Source organism: Oreochromis aureus, linkage group 7, assembly GCF_013358895.1.
Source record: "Oreochromis aureus strain Israel breed Guangdong linkage group 7, ZZ_aureus, whole genome shotgun sequence".
In the NCBI taxonomy this organism is placed as follows: domain Eukaryota; kingdom Metazoa; phylum Chordata; class Actinopteri; order Cichliformes; family Cichlidae; genus Oreochromis; species Oreochromis aureus.
Genome location: NC_052948.1, coordinates 65,463,871 through 65,478,869, shown reverse-complemented (window position 1 = coordinate 65,478,869; position 14,999 = coordinate 65,463,871). Strand labels below are relative to the sequence as shown.

At 46.7% G+C, this 14,999-nt stretch overlaps 1 protein-coding gene across 2 annotated transcripts in view; it reads left to right on the top strand.

Moving 5' to 3' along the window:
• Positions 1 to 14,999, top strand: part of zgc:171459 (uncharacterized protein LOC562056 homolog) — a 26,609-nt gene extending 11,610 nt beyond the window's left edge. The window contains exons 2-14 of one of the 2 annotated variants that reach the window (XM_039614955.1): positions 7,319 to 7,391; positions 7,469 to 7,562; positions 7,764 to 7,851; positions 8,386 to 8,722; positions 8,823 to 8,916; positions 10,010 to 10,097; positions 10,431 to 10,737; positions 11,085 to 11,178; positions 11,386 to 11,473; positions 12,336 to 12,654; positions 13,506 to 13,599; positions 13,675 to 13,762; positions 13,839 to 14,999. In XM_039614955.1, the coding sequence (XP_039470889.1) occupies positions 7,331 to 7,391; positions 7,469 to 7,562; positions 7,764 to 7,851; positions 8,386 to 8,722; positions 8,823 to 8,916; positions 10,010 to 10,097; positions 10,431 to 10,737; positions 11,085 to 11,178; positions 11,386 to 11,473; positions 12,336 to 12,654; positions 13,506 to 13,599; positions 13,675 to 13,762; positions 13,839 to 14,426 (2,340 nt within the window). In that variant the 5' untranslated portion in view covers positions 7,319 to 7,330 and the 3' untranslated portion in view covers positions 14,427 to 14,999. Of the gene's footprint in view, positions 1 to 6,849; positions 7,392 to 7,468; positions 7,563 to 7,763; positions 7,852 to 8,385; positions 8,723 to 8,822; positions 8,917 to 10,009; positions 10,098 to 10,430; positions 10,738 to 11,084; positions 11,179 to 11,385; positions 11,474 to 12,335; positions 12,655 to 13,505; positions 13,600 to 13,674; positions 13,763 to 13,838 lie in introns of those variants that run through there. The other variant, XM_031749401.2, reaches the window with a different exon arrangement.

Sequence of the window (14,999 nt, the reverse complement as noted above, 5' to 3'; positions counted from 1 at the left end):
TTCCTGAAACATTGTACAGCTTAAGCTGCTGCACATACTGATCTCACGCATGGAGGTAAAGCACAAGCAACTAGAGCTAATCTGTTAGGATAGTAAGTTACTGGCTTCACTTGTGGAAAAAAGTGCTGTTAGTTATTTCACAGTCACCTGGCATTTGTGCTGTTCACAGAACCATAAGTCCATCGCTGGACCTCCTCTGCGCTGTCACTTTTTGGAGCTTGGCACGCTCCCTCAGGTTCTCATGATTCAACGTTGCTGAAGATTTTAAAGGCAGAGCACGTCGTACACCTTAGTTGTCTTCCTCAACGTCAACGTCGCAAGTCTTTCATCTTATTTAAAATTTTGCAGTGCAAAGTCTCCTCATGACGATCTCCTGGAAGCCCAGTAGCACAGCTCTCGGTGCTGAAGGCGATCTCTGATCCTCCTGAAGCCTCTCTCCTGGCCTCAGCTTCCATCTTGTGGACGATCCTCTCAGTCACTCCTTCTCGTCATGGCACCTCACGACATCTGCAAATTAAAATGACACTCCTCTCGCCACATGGCTTCCGCCACGTGTCAACTCCCCAATGAGACCTGTACAAGAATGTTGCACAGTCTCCCTAAAACATTCTCCAGGGTTTGTCCCTTGGAGCAGCTTCACTCCAACCTGTAACCCTGTGTAAAAACATCAGTCAGCAATTAAATGTTTAGCTTATTTAACTCTCAGCTCCACCCAGAGCCTGTATCCTGGAAGACAAAGTCTTTAAATCAAACTTCACATTCTCAACCAACTATAGATCATAAGAATAATATAGTATTCAGCATAAAAGACAAATATCATGTGCAGATATTCTCCAATCATTAAATCACTATTATTATCATAATTTGTCCCAAATCATGAACCATCCCAATTTATTCCACAATTTAATCGGTGACTTTCCTTAAGTTTGTCACTCCACTCATTTTATCACTGTGAGCTCAGTAGTGGCCAGCTAATGAGCCCCATATTCAACTATTCTGTAACCACTGCACATCTGTTCAACTGTCACTTGTCTGTCTGTGCTGAATCCTTTACAAGCACTCTTAAAGAAAAACAAACATTAGCCAAACACACGGTTCATCCTGGTGGTCAGGCGTCGGCCATCCAGATTCCAGAGATGCTGTAAAAGGTCATAAAGTTAACACTCTGCTGTAAAGAGAAGTAACACTGGTTTCAAACAGTGTCACACTGTATTCACTTCTCCCTTGTAACATCCATATTTTCTCCACAACACAGTGTAATTTAATCACCAACACACAGCCTGTAACTACAGTTTTCATCACACAAAATCTCAGTAATCCTGTGGTAGAAAAACATCATTAAGTTGTGTCCTGCTATAAATCACATGATCAAATCACATGATTAACCGTCTGCTGTGGAAAGAAAGGTAAATGTTAGCGCTGCGCATTTGTATACACTCTTTCTCACAGTAATCTCTGTGAGCAACACAAAGTAGTTAATAACAAACCCATGGTGAATTCACAGACACAGAGAATTTTAAACTAAAAGGTTAAATTTTCAGAGTTCACGTAGTCATGTGACCCAAGTTTCCTCTTGTGTTCTCCTTCTGTTCCTGCAACAGACACACACAGAGATACAGCCACACCTTTGTCAGGTGGGGGTTAACTTCACACAATGGTGTTAAGTCAGTCAGTCAATTTTTCCACTCATTTTTTATTTGCTGACAGTAGAACCTCTCGTGACGCAATAAGTTTCTACTGCCAGCAATGACGTCATTTCAAAAAAAGAAAAATAATTTAGACTGGATTACGTCGCTGAATCCTTTTTGGCAGGGACTTGTTTTCTGATTGTCCCAAATAAGTGGCTTTCTCCCAAGCCCATTTTAATTTTTGGAGAAACTCACTTTTGCAACAGTTTTCTCGACGACGAGTCGTATAGCGCTTCTGTTCTAATCGTGCATCTCTGCTCAAACAGATCATCAACCGAAACTTTCAGTGCACCATGAAAGTAACAAAATAAAAAGAAAGGAAAGCAAATAAAGGAAAGCAAAGGAAAGAAAGGCCTTGTTTAAGTCATGACACGTGTTCTTCATGCCAGGGGGATAAATCGTAACAACCCATTTGGCAGGCTCAACTTAGTAACAAAAGACAAATCAACAGCCAGTTTAATCTCAAACATTCATCCAATCAGCCACACACAACATACAGCATAACCCTGTTGTCCCATCACATAATAAGTTTCTTCTCATGTAACCAAATGTGTGCCATGGTAAAACTTCTTCACACACCAGAAACTCAACAATCAGCTCACTCAGCTCACTCATTCAAGACCCCTCATCAGCATTCTGTTTTCTCCCAGGCTATGATGCAAACATCTTCCTCCTATAATATTCAGTCCACTAGTCTATGTATCACTTTCATCTTACTAGTGACTTGGACAAGATGACAAACAGAATCTCAGCTTAAGATGCTGTCTGGTCTTCATGAGTATCATTTATTGTGCATACATGTAGGGTTAGTATGGTTAATCCATTTTCTGTATGTTTTTGTGTTCCTCTCATCACATTTTCATTAATCTCATCACTGCTTAAAACAACACACACCTCTCTCTCTCTCTCTGTCATAAACAGAAAGTAGCATTACAGCTGTTTCAGGCTGAGAAACACCAAACACTCTTCGTGCTATCATTCACCACACAACTTATGTTATTTCTTTGTCCGCTGGGCAGGTGACCTGCAGAATCACGTCTGCCCCAGCTGGATACCTTTTCACACACACCGTGACGTCAGACACGCTCACACTCACTTCTGCTTAGCGCACAATTTCACTTCATTCATCAACGATCCACACACCACGTGCTGCCCAATAAAAACTTTGCAGTGTATTTCATCCTCTTTCAAGGCAGACTTAAACACCATATGTTTTTTTCTGTTGTGTCAGGGATGGATATGTGGTTGCAACGTTTATGTTCACTTTCTTTCCTTTCTGTCTCCTCTCCTGCCTAGTCTGTTTTGGACTCAACGCTGCTCCTAATGCCTCTCCATACTCAGCCTTTAGTCTCTCCTCCACCTCTGCCTCTGCTCTCTCACGCTCTTCTCTGGCTCTTCTTTCTGCTAACATTCTTGCTCTTTCTAATGCTTTTCTACGGTGTTGTTCCACAACTTAGTGACTGCTAACTGCAATTCCTTCCTCTGCTTAGCTGTCCCTGTCTTACCTGCTGCACTTACAGTTATTTTTTCTACAAGCATTTTACACTGAACTTCCACTAATATCCCTTCAAATCCATATTTCTTATACCAACAACTTACATACTGCATGCTGCCCGGTGAATATTTCTCCATAAATTTTACATCCCCTTCTAAGGCAGACTTACACATTTTATTCTCACACAAGACAACAATCAGCCACACTCACGCAGACCACGTCTGGCCCGCACACACACACATAGGCCTATCGCTTGCGTCTACACGCACAGCTAGCGCGCTCTGTTGAAAACTCTCAAACGCCCCAAATGGCGGAGATTCCGAACACTCCTCACGGCGGAGTCACCGAACCTAGGTTATCTCCACACCCCACACGGCGGAGAAGCCTGCGTCTCTCTCACGCGGCTAGCGCGCTCCCGTACCTGCGATCAATGCAGGGTCACGTAGCTGCTCTCTAAGGCCTTCTGTACTTACTGTTCATGTTGTTTCCGTTCATGGGAAGAGTCTCTGTATCCCGTCAATCGCCATCCATCCCGAGGGGAGTTCAGACGCAAACTTTCCGGCCTGGTGACAAGCATCAAGGCACCAGGGCTTTCCGTCAATCATCCCAGACGTTGCGGTGGCGTCCTCTCCCTCTCCTCGCGGTGGATGCGATGTGTTAGGCTCCGGCTCGGAGGACCAAATAAATGTTGGGTCTGTTCCCACAAACCCCGCTAATTCTAGAGACTTATTCATCATGAATGAAAACAAGACAGTCAGCGATCGATCGATTACTTGCGCAAGGGAGGCCTCATCTGTGTCCAGCACGAAAATGACCCCAAATCCGGCCTCCTCTCGCTGCCTTTTATTGAGAGACAGTTCACACAAAACACAGCAAAGCAACGCCCACATGGTTCTAAGGCATTGTATGTATATGTGTGAACCTTTATATGTAAGTAGGAATGTGTGTGTGTGTGTGAGACCTCCTGCTGACCAAAGGGTCGTAAAAGCAGGAAGCTTACAACACAAGAAACAGATCTTTCAGATAGGATGTATCTACAATAAAACCTCCCCCAACACAAAGTGGTTAGAGGTGCTCAGGATCAAAGGAATGGCTTTGATAATACTGCTTGAACTAAGACTGTACAAATTTAAGAAACACAATGGCAACATTCAACAATTAGACCTAACACAGCTCCCCAAGGAAAAGGGAGGACTGGGTCTCCCCTGTCTCAGGAATTACTATTATGCAGCTCAAATAACCCCCCTCTTATATTGGTGCAACGAAACATACACAGCTAGGTGGAAGGAACTGGAGTCCAGCTTGTTGGTGCGACTCCCTCTACAAGCTGTAATGGCAGATAAGGGTTTAATGTGTCGGCTGGAAACCTCGGGGAACCCCTGGCTAACTGACACCCTCCAAGTTTGGCAGAGGGTAATTAACATCTGCGGGATACACAAAATGTTAAAAATTTTAGGTGGTTTGCTTTCGACTCAGATTTTATCCCAAATAGACACGACTCTAACTTTAAAGCATGGATATCCTATGGCCTTACGACATTCTTCGCTCTTACTCATAGAAATATTGTGCTCAGATTTGAAGCCCAAGGACAACCACTACTTGACAAAATACGATTTCCACAGATATCTACAGCTGAGATCATATATTGATCATGAATGCAAATTGTCTGACTTTAATGATGTTGAGTCGCATTTTTTCCTCATCCTGAAAAATGCCACAACCATGATTCCTACTAAATCCATCTCCAAATTATACAAAGCTCTCTCTAGTGCCAGCGAGGATAATACTTTATACACTAAAGATAAATGGGAAAGGGAATCAGGGATTGTTATTTCTGGGGGGGAATGGGAAAATGTTTGGCACTGTCAGTGGGCTACATCCAGTTCTATGAGCTGGAAGGAACATGGCTGGAAGAATATCATTAGGTATTTCAAGACACCATATCAGGAGAGATACAAAGGGGTTCATATGCAATGCTGGAGACAATGCGGCTCGACTGTTGCTAACCATTTTCATGTCTTTTGGGACTGTCCCAAATTAAAAAATTTCTGGATGGGTGTCCAGGCCTCCTTAAGTCCAGTCTTTAACGTTCAAATACCTTTAGATTTTAAGGTTTTGTACAGGGGTCTGGTCCCTTTTCTGGAACGTAGGAGTGAGATTAAGTTGGCGCAATTACTCTTGGTGGCAAGTAAAAGAACAATTAGTAGAAGATGGTTAAGCCCAGTCCAGCCTACCCTGGATGACTGGTTTGGGATCATTCTAGAGATATTTAGGATGGAAAAATTGACATATCTGTTAAGAAATCAAAAGGCCAAATTCTACCAAATTTGGAACAATTGGATCCTATTCATTACCCCCACAAGAGCTGACTTCACTTGATCTCACTGTTACTTGTATTTTTGTAATCTACTTATCTAATTTCTGACCATTGTTAATTCACTTTTTTTTAATTTACTTATATTACTATTGTTTGTTTATTTATTTATTTGTTCACCATGGCAGCAGCATGGGCATCCCCCCAGTTCTTGTTTATAGTTCCATATAATGTGTTCTATGTATCTCCTTTTGGAGAGCATGTGAGTAACTCTCCTAGTAACAGCCAGTGGAGGATAATATGCACCTGTTGATCACTGTGTTTATCATTTGCTCTCCTGGACTTAATCTAAAAACCTGGAAGGACTCTGTTCCCATGTTATTCATATACTGCTATGCAGATGGATTTTTCTTGTGCATTCCAAATAAAGATATAATAAAAATAAAAAAAAGCACAAAATAATTTAATGTGAAAGGATTATGAGCAGAGAGTACAAACACGCTGAGGGGGATTGGCTGTGTTAGTTCAGTGACCCAGTTCCCTGATTTAGACTGATATGTGGTAAACACCTAAAAGCAGGGGTCTTTTCTTTTTTTTTTTTTTCTCTCAACAGGTGATCTGGTATATTTTTTTCTTTTTAGGCGTCCTTTCTCACTGTCCCTCTTCCCCTCTGTTTTTCTTTTCCTTTATCTTTCTTTCTCCCTTTCCTATTCCGCAGCCATGTCTGTCCCATCTGTAACAACTGAAAATTAAATAAAATAAAATAAATAATAACAACAAAGGTCGATCAAATGGACCAATACGGCAAAGCCGTGATGATCCACTTGGTAAAGTAAATCCGTTGGATATCTTTGTTGGCCTTCAGACATCAACTCTGACGGCTAAAGAACCAAACGGGACAGGCAAAAAAACCCAAACCCCTCCCCCCCAAAAAAGCAGGGGTGTCCAACTCCAGGCCTCGAGGGCCAGTGTTCTGCAGGTTTTAGATCTCACCCTGGGTCAACACACCTGAATCAAATGATTAGTTCATTACCAGGCCTCTGGAGAACTGCAAGACATGTTGAGGAGCTAATTTAGCCATTTAAATCAGCTGTGATGGATCAAGGACACATCTAAAACCTGCAGGACACTGGCCCTCGAGGCCTGGAGTTGGACACCCCTGCCTAAAAGCTTTTACTACTAAAGTGCAAAAGTTAGTTATTACAATTTCAGTTAATCCTGTTTTATATCCATATATATGTTATAAATCCTCGCATATTTTAATTAATGTAAAAAAGGCTTAATAATAATAATAATGATGATAATAATACACGGGGAAAAAACAGCTGGTTGTGTTTGTGTTGACCCCGCCCTCTCCAGCCGGAGGTCAGGTGACAGCGACCAGGCCCGGACGGAGATATCGAGCGTACCCTCCTCTCGGAGCAGAGCGTCGGGATGCAGGCTAGCTCCGTTAACGGGGACGCTTTAATTCACACTTTTCCGCCCGTCGGAGGAGGTGACATAAGATACCGAGAGGAGGCGGTGGTCGGGGCCGAGCCGAGCTAACGGGAGCCGGTGTCTCTGTGCGGTGGGAAGCCCGGCTCCGCGGTCTGTTTGTTGTTTAGCTTTAGCCGCCTGAGCTAGCTCGCAGCCTCTGGCCGCTAACTGTTCACCGGGAGGAGACGGCGGCGGCCCCCGCCCACAGACACGGCCCGGCCCCCGTGATGGACGGAGGAGCCCCGCTGTAGGAGCAGCAGGATGCGCTAGCGGATGTAGTTAGCATCGGCCCTGAACACAGCATACCTCCTCCTCCTCCTCCTTCCTTCCTCCCTCGTCTCCTAGCTGTGTCCTCTCATGATCACCATGGAGCCGGCCCCCCACCCGCTGCCTCACTTCCCAGAGAACTCCTATAAGAGTAAGTACCTGTATCCTTAAAAGTGCTGTCCCGTGTGTTTGAGCTGCTGACCTTTGACCTCTGCTGCCTGCCTACAGTGACCGAAGAGGATGTGAAGAGGCTGATCGAGTTCAGGGCGTCCAACGAGGCCCTGTTCACAGGGAAGAGGAACTCTGCAAAGATAGCCTGGAGGTATGAGCCCGCCTGCTCCTGGACTCACCTGAGCAAGCGACAGGTGACCCGAGGAGCAGCAGAAGCAGTTTAACCTGAGAGATCCTGGTGCCTGTCAGCCAGCGGCCAGCTGCAATGTGCAGTGTCAGGACAGGTCGCAGCACCCTCATAAAGTTCCCGTGGCCTCTGTGAGTGCTCATGTCCTGCTTCCTGTCTCCTCAGCACCATCCTGAAAGGCCTCGGTCTGGAAGGGAAGCTGACAGCAGACCAGATTGCCAAGAAATGGGACAACCTGCGGACAAAATATAAGGTACATGAGATGTGGTGTAGCTGCTCTTCTTCTCCTCATGTCTGTGAAAGTCATCACCCCCACCCCAGTGAAGTCACAAGTTAACTGATCATCTTCATCCACTGCCACTCCCAGGCCTGGTCACTGTCAGACCTGCTGACTCAGAAATCCCTTAAATAGAACCTGTTTGACAAATTGAAGCAGGCTGAAGATCTCAACCAGCAAACACCACGGTGTTGTTTTTGTGCAGACACTTCAGTCTGGACTTAAATCAGTCTGAGCTGCTTCAGCGTGACCTTAAACTGGAAAACCCTCCGATGTGTCTGGTTTCAAACAATCCTGCAAAGAAGAGTGGACCAGAGTGATGTGAAAGACTCGCTGAAGGTATCGCAACCACCTGACTGCACGTCTCGATGCTGAGGGTGGAACAACCAGTTATCGGGTTTAGGGGGTAGTTAGTTTCCAGACATGAGGAGACACAGTGTTTGGTTTTTGGCAGCTCTTACTGTACGTCCCTGTTTCAGCCTGCAGGGGTCACTGTTCTTCTCTTTCCAGGACCTGAAGCAGCCATACCAGGGCCAGGACCACATGGGGGGCGTTGTGGAGTCGTGGCCGTGGTTCCACATCATGGATGAAGCCATGCAGGGGCGCCTTTATAACAGCAACCTGGTGCTGAGCCCAGAGACCGCCGGCAACGCTGGTCACCGTGGCAACTGCCAGTCCAATCAGAACCAGGAGAACACCGACATCCTGGAGTTCCTCATCAAGACGGAGATGGAGGACACGGTGGCAGCCGAAACGGCAGCGGATGATGGGGTGGTTCACACGGAGGCCCCACCCCCCGAGGGCATCCCAATGGGCTGGAGGAGAATGACCGAGTGCTCGTATAAAAGTAGGCAGACACACCTGGCTGACATCATCAGGTTATAATCAGACCTCACACAGGACTGAGTGTTTAACGGCTCTGCCCCACCCCCTCCTCTCGTTGACAGTGAGCGAACAAGAAACCGAGAGGATGATTAAACTTCGAGCGGCCAACGAGGCGCTCTTCACCGGCAGGAAACATTCGGCCAAGCCGGCCTGGAGGTGAGTCGAACACACCTGCACCTGAACCAGGTCTGAACCGGTTTCTGGTTTGATTTTATTATCGTCTTTTTATTTCAGTCATCTCAGATTTGTTATTAACGTGGATCTTATTTACAGAAATGATATTCGTATTGTTTTAAAGCGTGCTCAGTCTCCTGGGTGACTAAATCACCTGGTCAGAGCGTTTTCAGTGCGAGAAACAGAATCAACTTTCTGGGATAGTCGTGCATTTTAATGTCATGAAATTATGTTTTCAAACATTTTTTGGGCGTGTTTGAAGTTTAAGCCTCTACAGCAGGTTTCCCACCCGTCCAGCTGTGGCCTCGTCACAGGAAACAAAGGCTCCACTGATCTCTGTTACATGATGTGGTCCTAATGAATCAAACGTTACAAAGTAGCCACAGTATGTAAACACCAACAAGCACCCACATGGTGACCGTCATGGAAATCTGTCATTTTCAGTCACAGCTACGTTTTCTTCTAAAGGTTAAATCAGGATATCATCGAGTATTAAATGTTTTGGTACCCGAATCAGTTTTAGACTCATTTTTTTACGCTAATCTTTTGAATGTCGTTTTTGGTTTTTTTTTACAAAAAACTACCAAAAATAAATTAAATATATTAATGAGAAAAAGTCTTCGGGCTGTTGTATATACTTTTAGTAGATTAGGATTTCATAAATATTTCTTAGGTTGTTTTTATTTGCAGAGCGTCTCGGCCATTTAATAATGTTTATTTTTCTGATTATTATCTAAGACTTAAAGGTACCTTTTGTAATCCCTCCGGTCCAAATGTGAATTAAAACATACACCAGCAGGGGGCAGCATTGACCAGTAGATGCATTTTGATGTTTCCTGATCACTTCCTCACGGCGCTCTGCTTCAGGCTCAGGAACTTAATACCCAACCTGAGTAAATTAATCAGGACTTGTGCAGCGTTTTTGGAAATTAATCTTTTTAAAGACTTAAAAAACCTAAAATAACTCCCCAATGCTGCCAAGGACAAACAGTTTCACACCTTCATGTTCATTGTTGGTCAGGTCTGAAGGGACTAGGCTCCGATTCAAAATAACTTTATTTGTTGATTTTCTCAGAGCGATTCTCTATGAGCTGGGCCTTCAGGGCAAACTGACCACAGACCAGCTGGCCAAGAAGTGGGACAACCTGAAGAGGAGATACAAGGTGCGTCCTCTCACTCCTGCTCGACCAGGTCCACGACTCGAAGGGGCGTCGCCGTCCAGATCGTAACCCGCAGTGGGCGGGGCAACAGCCACTCTTTGTTAATGTCAGTTTTGGTGCCTCAAGTGGACGTTACAGGACCTGCACTATATAACTGCCACTCATGTGCTCTTTGTAGCTTTACATCCTGTACGTCTTTCAGTTAAATGAGATAAATTAATAATCAATAGTAAGTATCGATTGGCACGTATCAAAGCAGAATCGGCCGATGTCCCTGTGAATTGTGGGTAATGGCAGATGGTGGCAGCGTTGACATCCTGGTCATTTCTCCTCCAGGAGCTGAAGTTTCCTGCTCGAGGCGTGGAGACCAACCCCAGCTCCTGGCCCTGGTTCTACAGAATGAACGACGCCATGGAGGGACGGTTCGCCGGCGCCGCGCCCATCCTCACTCCCATCGTGGAGGATGAAGACGATGACTGTGAGTCGCTGTCCCCGACACCCAAGAAGCGAGCCCGCCGGAGCCGAGGCGGGATGGCCGAGTTCCTGACGGAGTCTGAGATGGACCTGCTGGTGGATAACGAGGACAAGAACGGATCGGTGGCTCTGAGCGAGCTGCACCGGATGGGCGAGTTCACCTACAAACGTAAGAATAATCGATCAGCTCTGAGCTCAGACAGCAGAGTGAGGCTGAGGGGGACAGCTTAGTCCTGCGCAGGTGGATTATGGGTAATGTAGGCGTCCGTGATGTCAGGGAGGAAGAGAACATGTGCGAGTGAAAACTATTAAAGCACAGCCAATCAGCTGCCCAGGAGGTCATGTGATAGGTCTGGTTTGTCTTGGTTCGAGGGTTCGTCTAAAAGTTGTGAATCAGGACGCAGGAAGTTTTTAACAAGAGATTCAAACCAACATGATCGACGTCGCCCGATCGTATTCGTGCATGGCGTGCAGGAAACGCCTCAAAGTAACGTTTGCATTCGCCTCTTTTCACAGTGAGCGAAGACGACACGAGACGACTGATCGAGCTGCGAGCTGCTAACGAGTCTCTGTTCACCGGCAGGAGGAACACCGCCAAACCGGCGTGGAGGTGAGCGAGCGTTCGAGTGTCTGCTGAAAACACTGCGCTCGTTTCTGTGTGTGTCGGGGTCCTGTTAAACCCTGTGTGTGTGTGTGTGTGTGTGTGTGTGTGTGTGTGTGTGTGTGTGTGTGTGTGTGTGTGTGTGTGTGTGTGTGTGTGTGTGTGTGTGTGTGTGTGTGTGTGTGTGTGTGTGTGTGTGTGTGTGTGTGTGCGCAGGGGAATAGTGAAGGAGATGGGTCTGACAGGGAAGATAACACCTGACCAGGTTGCCAAGAAGTGGGACAACCTGAAGACCAAATTCAAGGTGAGATTCCTGCAGCAGTTTGAGCAGCCTGCCTGAGGTCATGTGACTCCGTGTTACTGCCGCATCCTTTTTACCCCTCAGCTGAGGCGGTGTTGTCCCCCATAACTAATTCGCCTGTATTTAAATAAGTGAATGGAATTTCAATTTTTTTTTATTGTTATATTTTTACCTACAAATACTTGGAGTAGGAGCACTGACGGTTTTTACAGAGACTCATCGTTGGCACGCTGTCCTGTTCCACTGTGGGCTGGATAAACGTCTCCACTGTGAATGTGTGTGGGACGCTTGCTAGCTTCAGGCATTAAAACCAGGAAATCGGCTTCAGCAGCCGGCTGCAGCGTTTCTTTACAGCACTGATGTCGATGTCCTGCTAGTTTACATTTACGCCAGCAAGAAAAACATTCCTTTTAATCCAAGCCATTTTTCCATATGTACAATAAATCCAGTTTTTCCTGATCAGCAGTGAGAACATTCCTGTTTCCTGAGATAATTACACCTGTAGTGGCAGTCCTGCAGGTGGGTGGTGTGGACACGTAAGTCTGTGAGTGGATAACTCGAGACTGAGGCAACGCCGATACGTTAGCAGTGTGCAGCGGGAGACTGAGGGGCAGCACTGTGTTTTTAACTGACCTCAAGGTGTTTGTTAAAGTAACCGAAGTAAATACAGTTGGTGTACTCGATGACTCGCAGTAACGTGTGCCCTGCATGTGAACCTATAACCTGCTTTGTTCAATCAGACCTGTTTAAATAAAGTTAGACGCCTGAGTGTCCTGCAGCTCTCCGATAGTAACCGGCAGAGCGCCACAGAGAGCTGCAGCTCGCCTCAAGCGTTCGCTGAAACGTGAGTTTGCTGCGTCTGCAGGACCTGAAGTTTCCTCCTCGGGGGATGGAGGGTCAGACCAACCCGGCCTCGTGGCCCTGGTTCCAGCTGATGAGCGATGCTCTGGAGGGCCGTCTGACGGGCAAAGCTCCCCGAGTGACACCCGTCTGGACCAACGAAGAGGACGGCGTGTTTGGCTCGTCCCCGCCTCCCGACAGAGACTGTTTGATGGCGGAGAGGAGCAGCGTGTCGGAGCTGGAGAGCATGGTGGGCGGAGACAACGCGGAGTCCGACGGGAACGTCACCTACATCGACGCCAGCGGAGAGGAGTGTTCGACGCCCTCCGACCCGACTTATAAAAGTGAGAGGATTTCTTTGTGGTCAGGGCCCGGTGACGATCGCTACCCTCAAAAACCTCCTCGAGGCTTCGCTCATGACGTTTAAGCTTTAAAGCTGTGAAGTCTCTGCAGTCAGCGACCAAATTAAAGCTTCGCGAAAAATCAGGACGTGAAAGAAAATCTGTTTAATACAAAAAAATGAAAGAATTACTGCAGTTAAGGAAATACAAAATGGCAAAAAACAAACGAGTACAAACAAACCAAGACTACATTAGACAGGAAGTAAAACATCTGATAAAAAGAAATAAAATAATAAAACCTGAAATTTGTCCTGTATGAAAAAACTCTGAAAAGCTTTGCAAAGAAAAATGTAACAAAATTCAAACTGAATAAATTACAAAACAAGTAAAAGTAAAATAAGAACAAAACTTTAAAAATAACCTATTAAAATACAGACATAAAATAAGATGTAAAATGTTTACATACAGAAATAAGAAAAGTATATATTATCATAATAACAATGAATGTATTAAAATACAGATACTGAAAAAACATTTAATAAAAATGTAGTTTAAAATGTAAAACACGTGAAATCTATGCATATGTTTGAAAATCAAAATAAATAAATGAATTTGAAATGAAATTTTGTTGTTAAAATATACAGCTTTGAATAAATATCTTTTATTAATATATTAAAGTAAAAAGTCAAACTGAATAAATTAAATTACAAGAACATCAAAATAAAAGCAGCAAAAATCTTTTAAACAAATGTAAAATACATCAAATTAAACAAAAAACACTGAAAACTGTGAAAGTGCAGCAGACAATAAAATCAATCATGAATAACTTGTCTGTCGATCTGTGTGTGTGGCAGTGACCGACCAGGACACGAGGAGGATGATTAAACTTCGAGCTGCTAACGAGGCGTTGTTCACCGGGAGGAGGAACGCTGCCAAAGCCGCCTGGAAGTAAGTATTCCTCCCGTGTGGATGAATGTCGGAGTAGCGAGGCGTTCCTGACTCTGTGTCCTCACTTCCTGTCAGAGCCATCCTGAAGGAGCTCGGGCTGCAGGGGAAGGTCTCCACCTACCAGATGGCAAAGAAGTGGGACAATCTGAAGAGGAGGTACAAGGTAGGCCGTCACGAACGCCCCGCCTCAGTATAGCTGCTCACAGCTGCGTGTTTCTAAAATCCTCTGCTCTCCTCAGGACCTGAAGTATCCTCCTGTCGGGATGGAGAGCGTAGCAGACGGTGCCTCCTCCTGGCCGTGGTTTCACCTCATGAACGAAGCCATGGAGGGCCGGCTGGCGAGCAGCGCTCCCCTCCTGACCCCCGTCACTCAGGACGACGATCAGCACCCGGACCCCGCCCCCAGACACAGGCTCCGTGCCGCCCCCGCACCTCCCTCTGCCCCACCGGCCTCCCACCCGTCTTCCTCGGACTACGCGCCGGATGCGTTCGGAGACGGCGCGGAGCAGAACCAGCGGAGCTCAGAGACGTGCGACGGGCCGCTGGGGGGGCTGGAGAGGGAGTGGGAGATGGTGGAGAGGGAGAGGGTGGCGCTGGAGCGAGAGAGGGAGATGGTGGAGCGAGACAGAGCGGCGCTGGAGAGAGAGAGGGCGGCGGTGCAGGCGGAGAGGCTGTGGCTGGACCGGGAGCGGGCGGCAGTGGAGCGGGACAGAGCCATGGTGGAGCAGGACAGGGTGGCGCTGGGCCGGGAGAGGGAGGTGCTGGACCAGAGGGCGCTGATGCTGAACTCTGTGGGACACGCCGGGCACCTCAACGCCCTCATGTAGACCGCCGTGTAGACGCCGCTGTGGGGGCGTGGATTGTCCCTGTGCAGACCTCGTGGCGGGCTGACAAACCGCCTGCTGCACCTCTGTGGGTCCAGACTCTGGATCCACAGAAGGACTGCTGTGAAGGACTGAGCTCGCTGAATGGGCGGTCCTGGGATCACACGGCTCTGCGTACAGGTCCCTAATAATCAGAAACAACGCCTGAGTCAGGTGTGGTTGATGTCACGTTCAAGGTCGCGTTCTCGGGCGGCTGTCGGGCCGTCTTTGGATCTCTGCAGCTGTTCAGCCGCGGGAGGAGGAGCGGATCCAGCGCGGCAGACTGCTCCAGAAGAGGAGGAAGTGGTGGGAAGTCGACGCTCGGATCTCAGCAGCAGTGATGAAAACAGTCCGGAGCTGCCCGAGAACACGACCTTACTGTGGAGGCCAGTCGGTTTGTTTTTCTTTGGACCGTTCTGGAAGCTCCCTCCTGGGATGTTGACTGGTTACCAGGCGTGCTGCACAGTCAGAGTGAGGCAGGAGTTTTGTTTCTGTGTTTATGAAAGTTTCATCAAGTTAAACTTGTTTCCATCCTCA